This window comes from Phyllostomus hastatus, unplaced genomic scaffold, assembly GCF_019186645.2.
Source record: "Phyllostomus hastatus isolate PE091 unplaced genomic scaffold, TTU_PhHast_1.1 phas_contig_283, whole genome shotgun sequence".
Classification (NCBI taxonomy): Eukaryota; Metazoa; Chordata; class Mammalia; order Chiroptera; family Phyllostomidae; genus Phyllostomus; species Phyllostomus hastatus.
In genome coordinates, this window is record NW_025333833.1 from 2,242,848 (window position 1) to 2,256,761 (window position 13,914).

Genomic DNA, 13,914 nt, shown 5'->3' on the forward strand with positions numbered 1-13,914 from the left:
TTTTATAGCCTCATTTTCACTTGGCAGTGGGAGGCCCTTTTAAGTATTATTCCAAAATTGTTTACAGAACCCCATTAGCAGAGATTAATACATGTTTATATATTGTGTAAAATCTCTGTAAACATATCTCGAAGGGTGCTGAGTTTTGAACAGCTTGATTCTGATTCTGTCTCGAAGGCACAGGCTGAGCGGGACTGGAGGAGGGGAGGGGGCGCTGACCATGGGACTCGCTCCTCAGACAGGGCGCCCCCCCACCCGGCTGGGGCAGAGCCCGTCCCCCAGAGGGAGGGAGAGGGAGGGAGAACACGCCGGTCACTTGACGTGTGCTTGAAGTGGCCTGAAGTGGGGGACATTAGGAGAGCCGGGTTAAATCTGCTCTGAGTGCATCTCCCGTGTCACTGCCGGCCGGAGTCTGGCTCTGGGTGATGCGTGTCTGGAGTAGCGTGAGAGACGCTTGGGAGCCCAGGCTTATGGACCTCTGGAACCTCTGCTAAACCTGGGCGTTAGGGGGCTCATTTGCATGTGGAGAGAGCGGCTGTCACCGCCTGTTTCTCAGAGATGACGCGTGGGAAAGGGGAGGTGAAGTCGCAGAGACCCGCTGCTTTCAGCAGCAGCAGGACTGTGTGGGGAGGGAGCTTCGGGGACGGGGGAGGAAACAAGCGAGGGCGTGTCCTTCGCTCACTTCTCCCGACCTAGTGGGCACGCGGGGCCGTGGCGCGGCGCCTGCGATGGGGCCAGCTGGGCCTTGTCGGTCCTTCCCGCGGGCAGATCCCGCGTCCTCGGTCCTCATTCGTCCGGCCGATCGCCTGCTGTTCCGTTGGGCGTCGGTTTCTTTTCATATCCTGTCCGCAGTGATTCTTTTTTTCTTCTTGCCTACCAGTTAATTGCTTTTTTGCCTGAACTCTTGGGCTCTGGACAAGCTAGAGTGGTCAGCCCAGAGTGAGGTCCACCACTTTCCCGCAAGTGCCCCGTAGTAACAGTAGCTCGATCTCCGCCGACCGCTGCAGCCGCGGGCACGTCCCGTGAGGTCGGGGGCTGAGGCCTCAGGCCCTTGAGTTTCCTCCTTCGGAGCCATGGGCTTGCTTCAGGGGCCCCTCTCAACAGCCCCTCCGACCCTCTGTCCTGTTTCGTCCAGCTCGCCCTGACGCCGGCCCAGCAACAGCTGCTGCTGCAGCAGGCCCAGGCCCAGGCCCAGCTGCTGGCAGCCGCCGTGCAGCAGCACTCCGCCAGCCAGCAGCACGGCGCCGCGGGGGCCACCATCTCCGCCTCCGCCGCCACGCCCATGACGCAGATCCCCCTGTCGCAGCCCATACAGATTGCCCAGGTGAGTGGGGGGCTCTCCTGTCCGGGCGGGCGGCAGGGCACTGGAGGGCAGGCCCGCTTCCATAGCACGGCAGACCCCCCTCCGAACACTGTGTGGGCCCTGGCGGGCCTGAGGGGCCCCCGACCGGTGAGGGGAGTGGTGGCCTTCCCTCCCGCCACTGAGCTAGACGTGATGCATTTGTTTGCTTCTTTGAGTTGTGGTGTCACAAACACATACGTGATTATTTGAACAGCCGTTCATATTAAGTGACGATTCTTGGATAATTAGCTGGCGTGTTTCTGAAGCGGGGCATCACCGCAGTGGTTTTAATTAGCTCCTTACGGCAACCTTGGGTGCTGCCGCGTGCCCGCGGGGAAGGCAGCCGCCACGTGAGCCCCGCGGGTCGTCCCTGCAGCCGAGCGGTGAGCGTGGTGTAGAACTGCGTGAGGGCGTCGTTTGCTTTCATTTTTCACATTTTAGGGCAAAGTAGCTAGAGAGAATAAAAATTTGTGTAAGAGACATGGGCGGTACAAGCAGGGAGGAAGGTGAGCGCGACCTTCACTTCAAGGACGGAGGAGAGAGTGGGCAGTCACGTCAGCAACGCCCGGGGGCGCTGTTACGAGCCTCGGGCCAGACCGCGGTGCTCGCCACCCCGGGCGGCCTCGGACGGGGCCCCAGTGTGATGTCAGGAGGAAGCCAGCGACCAGGGGAGTGAGGAGTGGATGTCGGACCAGTCTCGATGACTGCCAGAGACGTCTTCATCCAGGTGGCATTTCCACGCGGCCAGCGCGCTGGTCCCCGAGGGAGCGCGGGCAGCCCGGCGCCGGCACCGTTCTGGCGAGACGAGCGGACGCTCACTGGCAGTTTCAAGTCCTAGGCCAGTGGAAGGCGGTGCTGGCAGGCTGTGGGTCAGATTTCATATGGATAGCTGAAATTTTTACACTGATTTCTCAGCTCAGTTCAGTAGGCTGGTACCAAAGTTCATTAATCATTATGGATTTTTAAATTTATGCAAATTCAGAGAGCACTCTCAATTTTTTACTTCAGAGGAAAATCGGTCAATGATTTAAAAACTCAACATTCTTTTCTCACTTGATTGTTAAAACCCATATTGGTCTACGCATTAAAATGCACAATTCTAGCCATTTACTCTTTGGGAACTTTAAATAACTTGGAAATCAGGTTCGGTGTAAGTCACGACACACCACACGCCAACAAAAACAGCCCTCGCGGGCCCAGGGTCTGGCCGCTCTGTGGGCTGCACTGGGGTTGCACGGGTGGGGCGGGGCGGGGCGGGGCGGGGCTCCGCCCTGTTGGGATAGGACAGCGAGCCTCTCGCCGGAGCCCTCTGCCCAGGGAGCCCTCTGCCCAGGGAGCCCTCTGCCCAGGGAGCCCTCCGCCCAGGCGAGCTCACCTCTCCGCGTCTCCAACCCCCACTGTGACTCTCATGTTGCAGGACCTGCAGCAGCTCCAGCAGCTCCAGCAGCAGAACCTCAACCTGCAGCAGTTCGTGCTGGTGCACCCGACCACCAACCTGCAGCCTGCACAGTTCATCATCTCCCAGACGCCCCAGGGCCAGCAAGGTGAGCCCGCGGCGGCCGTGGAGGCAGTGTTTCTGCCGCCCCTGACCGGCCGTCACACTCGGTGTGCGTGTTAAAAGCGTATATTTAGTCCTGCATGCCGCGACATTGAAGGCGGTCCCTCCCAGCCGTCCGTCCCTTTAGTCACTGAGGAGAGACCGAGGGTTGGGCCGCATGTCTGAGTGAACTCACTCGGCCCGAGCGGAGCGACCGCTCCCGGCGCCCGGGCAGCTCCCCACCGCGTGTGCCCAAGGGTGTGGGCCGAGTGCTGGGTGGGGATGGCTCCAAAAGCTGTTTGCTTTGAGAAGGAGAGGGCCTCGCGTTAGAAGTTGTGTGCATTTTGCGAATTGTAAAAACCGTCTTCGCAGCCTTTTAGCGGTGTCAGCGATGAGGTTCGCTCGTGCCTGTGAAGCTAGGTAACGGAGCCGGTGGGGAGGGTGGCAGGGTGGCAAGGCTTCCACCCGAGGGACTCGAGTGCTTCTCTCCGACCCTTGTCGTCTGTCCTGTAGCCTTCTTTCTCGAGGGTCCACTCCAGAGTCTCTGCTGTAGGAGCGCCTGCCTGCTCCACCTACGGGGAGCCCGCTGCCTCGTGAGCTAGGCAGCCCTCTGGCCGTTCTCGAAGGCTTCGGGTGAGAGGCCGAGCCCTTGGGAACGTCCAGAGGCCTCTTCACTGCCCTGTGCTCCTTCCCGGAGCAGAGAGGCGGCCAGACAGGGCTCATTCAGGTCACACCAGGGACCTAGCAGTCTCAGTCCAGCGCGTCTGTCTGGCTGCCTAGGTCATGTTAACGGGGTGGACTTCAGGCAAGTAAGACACTGAGAGTTTTAAGGCCAGTAAGACTACCAGGGGGTCTGCTGGAAATTTCCATTTCACTATCTTATTTTTTTTTAAACCATATGTTCAAAGTAGTCCTTGATGTTCCTAGCGTAACGTGCTGTGTTTTAACAGGTCTCCTGCAAGCGCAAAACCTTTTAACGCAACTACCTCAGCAAAGCCAAGCCAACCTCCTGCAGTCGCAGCCCGGCCTCGCACTCACCTCCCAGGTCAGCCGCTCCCGGCGCCGCGTCCCCGCGGGCCGTGGTCTTCGGGGGCTTTTGGGCTTCGTTCCGTTAGACACACACTTGCGAACCCCACGGCATCCTAATTAAAACAGTCCTGGTAAAGAAGGTGCACGAATGCCCAGTAAGCCTTTGGAAAGGCGCCCCAGTCATTAGTCGTCAGGGGAGTGCAGACGTCACCACACACCTGTCAGAGCGGGCGGAGTGGGGAAGACTGTGACGGCAGCGAGGTCGGCAGCGAGCTGAAACAGCTAAAGCTTTTGTACAGCGGGGGGGCGGGGGGGGTGCTGCAGAATGTCACGGATGCTGTGGGAGGCAGGGTGGGTTGGTTGGTTGGTTGGTTGGTTGTTTTTTTTTTTTTTTTTTAATTTATTGTTAGAGAGGAGGGAAAGGAGGGAGAAAGAGAGGGAAAGAAACCTGTGGTTGCCTCTCACTCGCCCCCTACTGGGGACCTGGCCCACAACCCAGGCATCTGCCTTGACTGGGAATTGAGCCAGCATCCCTTTGGTTCGCAGGCTGGCACTCAGTCCACTGAGCCACACCAGCCAGGGCAGCTTGGCAGTTTCTTACCAAGTTCAATATCCATGTACCTTCTGACCCAGCAATTCTGCTCCTGGGAATGAAATCATCTGTGTCCATCAAACCTTGTATATAAGTGTTTGTAGCAGTTTTATTCATGGTCGCTCCACACTGGAAATGCCCGTCCGCGGGTGAGTAGAGAACAGAGCACTTGGCATATGTGTGTGATGCGCAGCAGTAGCAAGAAGTGCGCTTGGCTGCAGTCAGCACCGTGGGTGGGTTTCAGAAGCGTTGTGCGAGAGCAGGAAGCCAGACACAGAAGACTGCCCGCTGTGGGGTAGTGTGTAGGACAGGGCCTGTCAGGGCCGCTGGGGCCGGGGCACAGGTCGGGCGGACGGGCGCTGGGAGCTGTGGGGGATGGGAGTCTCCTGGATTCCGGCTGGGACAGCAGTTACACAGTTGTCAAAACACTTCAGGCTGCGCGCTTTTAAACGGCGCGTGTCACCGTGGATGTCCGGAGTGTGAAAGGGCTGGGGTTTTGAGAAGAGCCCGCACGAGCGACTCCCTCCTGGCCCGAGTGCTCTGCCCGCGGTGGCAGCTGGGAACACCGTGCCCACCCACAAGCTCCGCTCTGGCGTCTGCCGGTCTGGGCCTGCCTGGCCTTGGGCTTCTGCGGCCGGGGAGCCATCTGTGACCACCCCACCTAAACGGACCCAAGCGGTTTTTAGTCCTTTTTTATTCCAGCCCACAAGCCTGGAAGTGAAGGAACAGTCTGAGTGTTGGGACCGGGAGGCGTACAGCTGCAGGGGCGTCTGACGTGGTGTTGCTGGCTGCTTGGGGCCCCTGCAGGGCGGCCAGGTGAAGTCACTGGCGCCGGGTGCCGAAGCAGGGGGAGGGGCCTACCCCTGCAGGCCTGCGGGACCCTGCCGCGTGGTTCTCCGAGCCGGCTAGCTGCGCTGGGGAGAGCGTGTGACTCGTTCGGCCTGGGGAGCAGCAGCCCCAGACTTGGTGTGTGCCCCAGGGCCTGTGGTCGCACGCCCGGCGACTGTGCCTGGAGAGGGCAGTGGAGCCATCGAGATGCCGACACTAGTGACACTAGTGACACTCGGTAGGGCGTCTGCTCAGGGACTGTGTTTGCTCAGTAAGGACATCTCACGTTTCCAAATAAGCTTTAGGTGGATTCCAACAGTTAAACATTTAGAAGAAATTTTATCCCAGTTAGAAATAAGTGAAAGTTTTTCCAGATTTGAAACAACAGATGATATTAGAAAGGAAAAAAGTTTACCTTTTTTGTTTTGATAACACGTTGAAAAGTAAAAGGGAAAAGCAGGTTGGAGAAATCTGCACTGATACAACACAGAGTTAACATTTGATGAGCTCTTGAAGGATGAAAATGAGAATGCCATTAATATATAAATGGGTTCAGATGTGAAACTAACTCCCTCCAAAGGAGGTACCGGTGAAAATTCACACTTGGGGGAGCTGCGACTCGGGGGGAGAGGAGAACTGGGAGCAAGGGGGATGGTGAAGACCCGCTCCTCCCTGAGCGGCGGCTGTTTGGGAAGCTGCTGGCGGGGTGCGCGCCGTGGGTCAGAAGGCGCCGGCCTGGCTCTGCTCTGCCCTCGCCCGCTGCAGGGGTGCGCCGCGACTGCGTCTCGAAGAACCAAGCCCAGGGGTGCGGAGGGGCCACACACACACAGCCTTGCTCCTCGCGGTGTGCCTGTGTTGGCGAAGACAAAAAGTGTCTGGCAGTGAAGGAATTGTCCAGTAAATTATGATAGCATTTCCCCGTCAGCTTTCGAAAATAATCACCAAGACTGAGCTGTGGCTGGTGTGGTTCAGTGGACTCGGCCTGTGAACCAAAGGGTTGCTGGTTCGATTCCCAGTCAGGGCACGTGCCTGGGCTGTGGGCCAGGTTCCCAGCAGGGGACGCACGAGAGGCAACCACACACGGATGGTTCTCTCCCTCTCTTTCTTCCTTCCTGTCTCTAAAAATGAATTAAATCTTTAAAAAACATGACAACGAGTCTATTAAAAGGCATAAAGTACATGTATTTAGACCATTTGAAAACCTGAATACGCTGGGTTTCGTTTCTGGGTAGTCTAGTTCCTTAGGCATGCTTGCATCCGAGCCTTACCTGTGACTGTAGCGGACGTAATTGTACCGCCTGCCTCCCTCGACGAATGTGACTCTGGGCGTCCCTGTGGTCCGGGGTCTTCAGAGGCCTCCCCTGCTGCAGCTGGTGCCCTCGGCTGGGCACCTGTGCTCGTCCCAGCCGCAGCCGAAAGCCCTTTCTTTGTGTCTGTTCTGACATCCCCCCCCCCCAACAGCCAGCAACCCCGACACGCACAATAGCCGCGACTCCGATTCAGACACTTCCACAGAGCCAGGCGACACCAAAGCGCATCGACACTCCCAGCTTGGAGGAGCCCAGTGACCTTGAGGAGCTCGAGCAGTTTGCCAAGACCTTCAAGCAAAGACGAATCAAACTGGGATTCACTCAGGTAGGACGAGCCCACCCTCAACTCGGGTTGCCCTCCTCGGCCCCGCGTGTCTGGCGGGCTGAGATTTCCTCCTGCACGCCTGCAAACAGGACAGCGGGTCCGCTTGGCTGCAGGTCTGCGGCTCAAGTTAGGTTAAAGCCTTTTCCATCTCTCTCGGAACGCGGGCCTCTGAAGTCACCCTGTACCACCAGCAAGTCGGTGCGGGTTGGGAAGGCTCCGTCAGGGGTCGACGTGACCCTGCCGAGGGCTCCGTCCCTCAGGGACGTGCGGTTCTGACCTCACTGCGTGCGGCTGAGGCCGAGAGGCCCCCCAGGGGGCGGGGTCTCGCGTGGGGGCGGAGGGGGGGTGGGCGGAGACGCACACGCACACAGGCAGACACGTGCACACAGTAAGCCCAAATGGACACTGATTACTGGCATGAGAATCCGGAGATGAAAAGCCCAAATTAACTTTGTTAATGCCATTTAACAGAGGGTGTTCAAAGTGATTTAAACAGGAGTCTCCGTGCACAGTCCCACCACTGACTCAATCGCTCGTTGGTTAACCTGTCACAAATAGTACTTCTGAGGCGGGACAGAAGTAAACCGAGTATTTACATAAGACGATAGAAGATCAGCAGGCGAAAAAACGACCGAAGTGTGCCTCGGAGACTTAGCCGCCCCTGAACGCCGCCCCACCCGCTCCGTGCTGCGGTGCGGGGGCGCGCCCGCCGGGGCGTCGGGAACCAGGGCTGCCCTCCCGGACGTGCGCTGGCTGTTGCTGGGAACAGGCTCTTTATTCCTCCTGTTTCTTAGGTAGTTTATTTTTGCTCAAAGGAACGAATTACATATTAGGAACATAAAATGATTTTTTAAATAGATATAATTTTAGATAGAGTGCAGTTATATATTTGTGAGGCATTTCAGCTATGAAAAAACAAATTACAGTTGAGGAAGATTGAAGCATCTAACAATCTGGCTCATTCTCAAAAGGAGAGCGAAGACACAGCGAGACGGGTCGGCTCCTGTCCATGAGCTTAAGTTAAGTGGCGGGTCGGCGAGGTTCTCTGTGCTCGGGCGAAGCTGTTAGCACAGCGTGCCCGCGCGTTCCCTAGGAGACTGTTGCCGAGCGATGTGCTCAGGGAGTTAAGGCTTTTAAAACTCCTGCTCGTTTCCCCGGTAGTGGTCTGTCTGCCTTCCTGCGGTGCCTGACCCAGCGCATGGCCAGCGTTGTGTCCGTCCGTCCGTCTCTCGTGAGAGCGCTTCCCTGTGGGCTGGTGTTCTGCTCCCTGGTTTTGTCCTGTGGCTCAGCAGGACCGGCCACCCTTCTGAGAGGGCTTCGCCACCGCCGCGGCTGTTTCTCGGGCTCTGCGCGTGTGGACTGGGGCACACGCAGCGTGCACGTTACTAGGGGGACACGCAGCGTGCACGTTACTAGGGGAAACAGGAAGTCCCTATTCCCTGAGTAAACGCCCAGGTTGCTGGGTGTTTTCTGGCTGCCCCGCCGCTGGCCACAGAAGGGCCGCTGTGGGCGCCATCGCCTGCTCCGGAGGCCCCCGGCGACGCTGTGGCCCATGGGACCCCTCCTCGTTGGCCAGCCCTGGTCTTCCGTCCCTTTTCCTTTTGCTGCTTAGAGCACATCAGCGCATACGACGTAGTTCCAAGTAGGTGTGGGCCGGCCGCTCACACGCTGCTGCTGCTGATGCTGCTGCTGCGGGCGGGGGTGGGGGGCTCCGGAGTGTGGGCGACCCCACGCCCCTCCCCACTGCCTGCTTGTTCAGCTGAGTGATCTGAACGTGCAGTGAGACGGGTGCAGGTGGAGTGGTCATTCGTCACCACGGTTTTACTTAGTTGATGGCATGGCCACCAGCTTAAGGCTTGTCTGTTCTCACTACGCTGGGAGTTTTGAACAGGCCCTTTAGCTCCCGTTGGCTTGTCAGTGCCGTTGCTGTCGTGGAAAGACATTCTAGGCGTTTGTGGGAAATTCTCAGTGAGCTGGGAAGGTGGGCTGCGGCGTCCGAGACGTGCCTGGCCGTCCCCGGTGCTAGAGCAGGCCTGGTGCTGGGGAGCTGCGGGGTCGGGCTGACCCCGTGTTCCAGAGGCTCCAGCGGCAACAGAGGGACGAGACACGGCTGTCTGTGGGGCACGCGCGTGGTCCGGAGCCGGCGCAGGGTGGGCACCAGCGCACACTCGCCGACGACGAGTCCGCGCCCAGGCACTCGGTGCCTGGAGGGAGCTGGTGCGTTCATGCCCCGCCCACTCTCCTGGCCCCTGCGGCCTCTCCATAACCGGACGGACGGAACCCCCGAGCGCCCGCCTCTGCCCCAGAGCCCGCGTGCCGGCAGCCGCCAGGGAGCCGCGCGTGCCAGTGGGAGCGGGGGCCGCCCGTCCCACGGGTCTGTCGTCCGCAGGACGGCCGCTGTCCACGAGGCACTTGCTGTGCAAACAGCCGCCTGTGGCCGGGGCCGTCCTGCGGGAAGGCCCGGCCGTAGATCAGGGGAGGGTCTGGTGTGCTCGGTTCCACCGGTTCTCCTCTGGTAAACTCTCTGTCAGAAGTTGCTTCCCAGTAAGGAAGTGGAGTTAAGATGTCCTTTCCTTTCCCTGACTACCACCTAGCACAGGCGCTAATATGCCGTGTAGTGTCCAAAAGACGGCTTTCGGGGAACCAGGGGCCGGGGACAGCCCCGTCACAGTGAGAGCTGGCGGTACCTCCGGGAGGGCTGTCCCGCAGCGGAGTCGGCACCGCGGCGCTCTGGGCCGGAGACACCACCTTCTGACCTGTCACTGACCTGTCACAGACCTGGTGGAAGCAAGAGGGTGGCTCGTTTAAACTCCAGGAGCTTCTGTTACCTGTGCAAAAAATAACCATGAAGATGTGGCTTTTTCCAGCTTTAACGAGAGATTCGGCTGGAAGAAAAGCACTGTGTACATTCAAAGGTTATAGGCTTATGGAGAAAGGCATCTTTGTAATGTATTCAGGGTACCATTGTTCTGGTGCTGTGAGGTGACTGAGTTTCCGTGCCCGTGAGGGTCTGACTAAATGGGTCAAACTTCTCTACTGTGAATTTCTATCTCCATAACAGTTATAAAAGTAGTCTTTTAGAATACCTGTTTTTTGTAACCAACTTTGAAATCCAAACTAAGGGTGGAAAATAGATTTTTTCAATGCTCCCAGAAATACTTTACAGGGGAAAAAAAGAACTAGGCATCATTTCTAGATTTTAAAGTGATTTATGGGAAGTTTGGTCAGTGCAGAAACATCTGAAGTTATGTAGGCAGTTTTGTCTGTTAACCCTGCAGGTGAGACAGGTAAACTGAGTTTACAGATTACTAAGTCACATCGGTTACATCAGTTAAGGAGCTTGTTAGAACATCAGCACCGCCTTTGGAGACTTAGCACAAATATTTGATCATCTTGGCTGTCGCATGAGGTGGCGAGAGGAGATTCAACCTGGAGAGAGTCTGGGGCAGTTTTGATTGTCGTTAGGATCGGGGCTGACGTCCTCCCTGGCTGCGGTGAGCCGCTCAGGGGCGGGTGTCGCTGAGGGAGCCCGCAGAGGGGTCAGCGGGGGTCCCCGTCCGGAGGGGCGCTGCAGAGGGAAGGCCTCGGCGCCGGTGAGCCGACCCCTCCTCCCGTGCCCCCCCCCATCTCCGCTCTGTGTTCCCGTGCAGGGCGACGTTGGGCTCGCGATGGGCAAGCTGTACGGGAACGACTTCAGCCAGACCACCATCTCTCGCTTCGAAGCCTTGAACCTCAGCTTTAAGAACATGTGCAAGTTGAAGCCCCTCCTGGAGAAGTGGCTCAATGACGCAGGTGAGGCGCGGCCCCGCCGTCCGGGGGCGGGGGGGGGGCGTCTTTGTCCCAGGGAGACTGTGTCAGCGACACTCCGTAAATCGGAGCGCAGATCCGTTTGTGCAGTGGTTGCAGTGCCCGCGGTCGCCAACTGTGCCCAGCCTCAGAGCAGTGCTCGTGGGTGAGCCGGGCTTGTGGGTGGCGGGACGTGGAGGGGAGGAGGCCTGTGCACTTAGATAAACTTGGAAAACGAGTTTATGGGTTTTTCCTCAATGAACTACAATAAATGTGTTCTTGAGGATATTTCTGCTTGTTACTAAAAACGACCACATATTTCATGCATATGAAGTTGAGTAGCTAGTTTTTTTGTTTCTTTAAGATTTTATTTATTCATTCTTAGAGCGGAAGGGAGGGAGAAAGAGAGGGAAACATCAATGTGCGGTTGTCTGTTGTGCGCCCCCACCTGGGGCCCTGGCCCGCAACCCAGGCCTGTGGCGTGACTGGGAATCGAACCAGGAACCCTTTGATTCTCAAGCTGGCACTCAAACCACTGAGCCACATTTGCCAGGGCTGGTTTTAACTTGCGTGTTTTGTGCTGAGGTTTCTCTTTGGAAACTCTGGAGTGTGAGGCACAGAGTCACAGGCTGTGAGCACTGTCAGGAAGCATGGAAACCCCAGATGCTGACTCTCATGTAGCTCTGGACGCAACCAGGTGTTTGGAAAAGACATCCATGTAGCCCCCACGCAGGGACAGTCTGGGTCCGTGGCTCTGAGACCTCACTGAGCTCCCTGGTGAGAGCGCCGCTCTGCCCTCCTCCCACTCCCATGGAGCGGAAGGCCGCCCAGAGCCGGCGCCGAGAGGCCCAGAGCCGCTCTACTACTGCGCGACCGAGCCTGGCTCCAGCTTCCAGGGGTTCGGGAGTGTTTCATTGGTTGGTTTTTAGAGAGGTGATGCTTAGATTTGACTAATAAAGTGAGGGGTCATTGGCAAGATAAATAGTAAATGTTCAGTAATTTCCCACAAGCTTTCTTTGATCTCTAGAGCTAATAAATAAGTAAGTATAAATAAATAAGCACGCGAAACTGAAACAGGAGAGCAGAACTCAGCAGAGGTCGAGCCGAGTCGCAGAGCAGAGAGGGTCCGTCCTGCCTTCCCGGGGGGCAGGCGCCTGCCAGAGCGGCAGAGGGACCTGGGCGCAGCTGGGTTTTCTGGCAGGCCGTGGGCGCCCTTGCCCGCCCGCCCGCAGCTGGACTCGCCGGCTCAGCTCCGTTGTCGCCGGCCGGCGCGAGTGTGACACGCGTGAGGCGTGCGCTCAGCCCCCGACCGCCCTCCTCTGCCTTCTCCCAGAGAACCTCTCGTCCGATTCCGCCCTCTCCAGCCCCAGCGCCCTGAGTTCTCCGGGGCAGGGGATCGAGGGCTTGAACCGCCGGAGGAAGAAACGCACCAGCATAGAGACCAACATCCGTGTGGCCTTAGAGAAGAGTTTCCTGGAGGTCAGCGGGGGCTCCCCTTCTCGAGGGCGTGGGACTGTCAGTGTGGCTCAGCGCTGGCGCTGCCCGCCCCAGCCCTGGCGCGCGTGGGCTGCTGGGGGAAAGGAGACACGCCGATAGGACGGGGGTACCCCGGGCTCAGGAGGGAGCAGGCTCGCATCCCTGGGGCCCTCCGTGTGACAGGGGCCGCCGCCGGGCACGCAGGCGCTCCCAGGACAGGCGGCGAGAGCGCAGAGGTTCCCGGGGCGAGCGCGGTGGCCCTGTCTGGCCACGTTCCGGTGCCTGTGTTTACCACGGCACTTTGGGGCCAGATTCCCGAGGACCTTGGACGTCAGGCTGTCGCTCAAGCCAATTCCGCAGACATTGGCTTTTTTTATGCCAGGGAGCGCAGCCAAAGTTGCCAGCACAGTTTTGACTCTGGTCCTGAGAGGCTTGAGCGCAGGGGAGGAGCGCCGAGTCAGGAGTCTGTGGTGTGTGCCACTGGCCAGCCCCCGAGTCCTCAGGCTGCGGCCCCTCTCCCTGGGAGACACCGCCGGTCACACCCCAGGCTGCCCACCTGCCTGCCGTGGCCCAGCCGAGGCCGCGGCACTAGGCCTGAGAAAGCCCTCGGCCTCCTGCCGACACAGCAGGCTGTAGGGGCCGTTCACTGTAGTCGAGATTGACCGCCCTTAAAAGGAAGAAGTGCACGTGTTCAAGAACAGCTTCCTCTGATTGCCGGGAGCAACCACAGTGAACACGTGTTCGTCCACTGGGGGCCGGGTGGCGGGGCCTGGCCGGGGGCTCGCAGGGCGAGTCCAGAGGGGCCTTCCTTTGCAGAACCAGAAGCCTACCTCGGAGGAGATCACCATGATCGCTGAGCAGCTCAACATGGAGAAGGAGGTGATCCGCGTGTGGTTCTGCAACCGCCGCCAGAAGGAGAAGCGGATCAACCCGCCCAGCAGCGGCGGGGCCAGCAGCTCGCCCATCAAGGCGGTTTTCCCCAGCCCGACCTCACTGGTGAGCGGGGCGCGGGCGCGTTCTCGGTCCCACGGGTGGCCTGCCGCTCCGTGGGGTCCGTCACAGAGCGCGTGGTGCCTCTCTCCGTGCCGCGGGGGCGTGTGTGCGTCGGTGTTTTAGGTGTCAGCCCAGCAGCGGAGCCTCACGCTGTCCGACCAAGCACTCGGCGATCTGTGCTTCCCGGGGGGACAGGCTCAGTGCTGCCCCGTTCCTCGGGCGTTCCGTGGCTCCCTTCTCCGGTGTAGCTCGCCAGGTCGCTCCCACTGCGGACGCTTGCTGCTGCTGGTCGCGGTCCGGGAGACCGCCCGTTGCTCTGGGCTCGGGCTGCGTTCTGACGCCCAGCACGGTGACTCACACTCGCCCGACGGAGGGATGGTCAGTGCCCGGGGGCCTCCGTCCAGGGAGAGCTCTGCACTGGGGTTGAAGCCCCCTCGGGCCTTCTCTCTCGGACCCCTGGCCTTGCATTTAGGGCCTCACTGTTCAGAATCTTAGGGCCATCTTCCCGGACCGAAGGGACATGGGGTGCCCGTGTGACGCCCTTGGCCTTTAGGGTGACATGAAGGTGACTCCACACTTCGGACCAAGTCGCCAGCAGTGGGGGCTCCGAGGGCACGTCCCTGACCCCTCCGTGTGCTCTGGCTTTTTCTCGTGTGCGTGTCACTCTGCAGTGGGAGGCTTTTCAGACACGGGTCC

The 13,914-nt window shown here is 59.0% G+C and overlaps 1 protein-coding gene across 3 annotated transcripts in view; it reads left to right on the top strand.

Moving 5' to 3' along the window:
* Positions 1-13,914, top strand: part of POU2F1 (POU class 2 homeobox 1) — an 88,429-nt gene that overhangs the window by 64,994 nt on the left and 9,521 nt on the right. For all 3 annotated transcript variants that reach the window (XM_045838386.1, XM_045838385.1, XM_045838388.1), the window contains exons 6-12: positions 1,136-1,324; positions 2,760-2,886; positions 3,830-3,924; positions 6,790-6,963; positions 10,614-10,755; positions 12,083-12,228; positions 13,042-13,221. In XM_045838386.1, the coding sequence (XP_045694342.1) occupies positions 1,136-1,324; positions 2,760-2,886; positions 3,830-3,924; positions 6,790-6,963; positions 10,614-10,755; positions 12,083-12,228; positions 13,042-13,221 (1,053 nt within the window). The remainder of the gene's footprint in view (positions 1-1,135; positions 1,325-2,759; positions 2,887-3,829; positions 3,925-6,789; positions 6,964-10,613; positions 10,756-12,082; positions 12,229-13,041; positions 13,222-13,914) is intronic.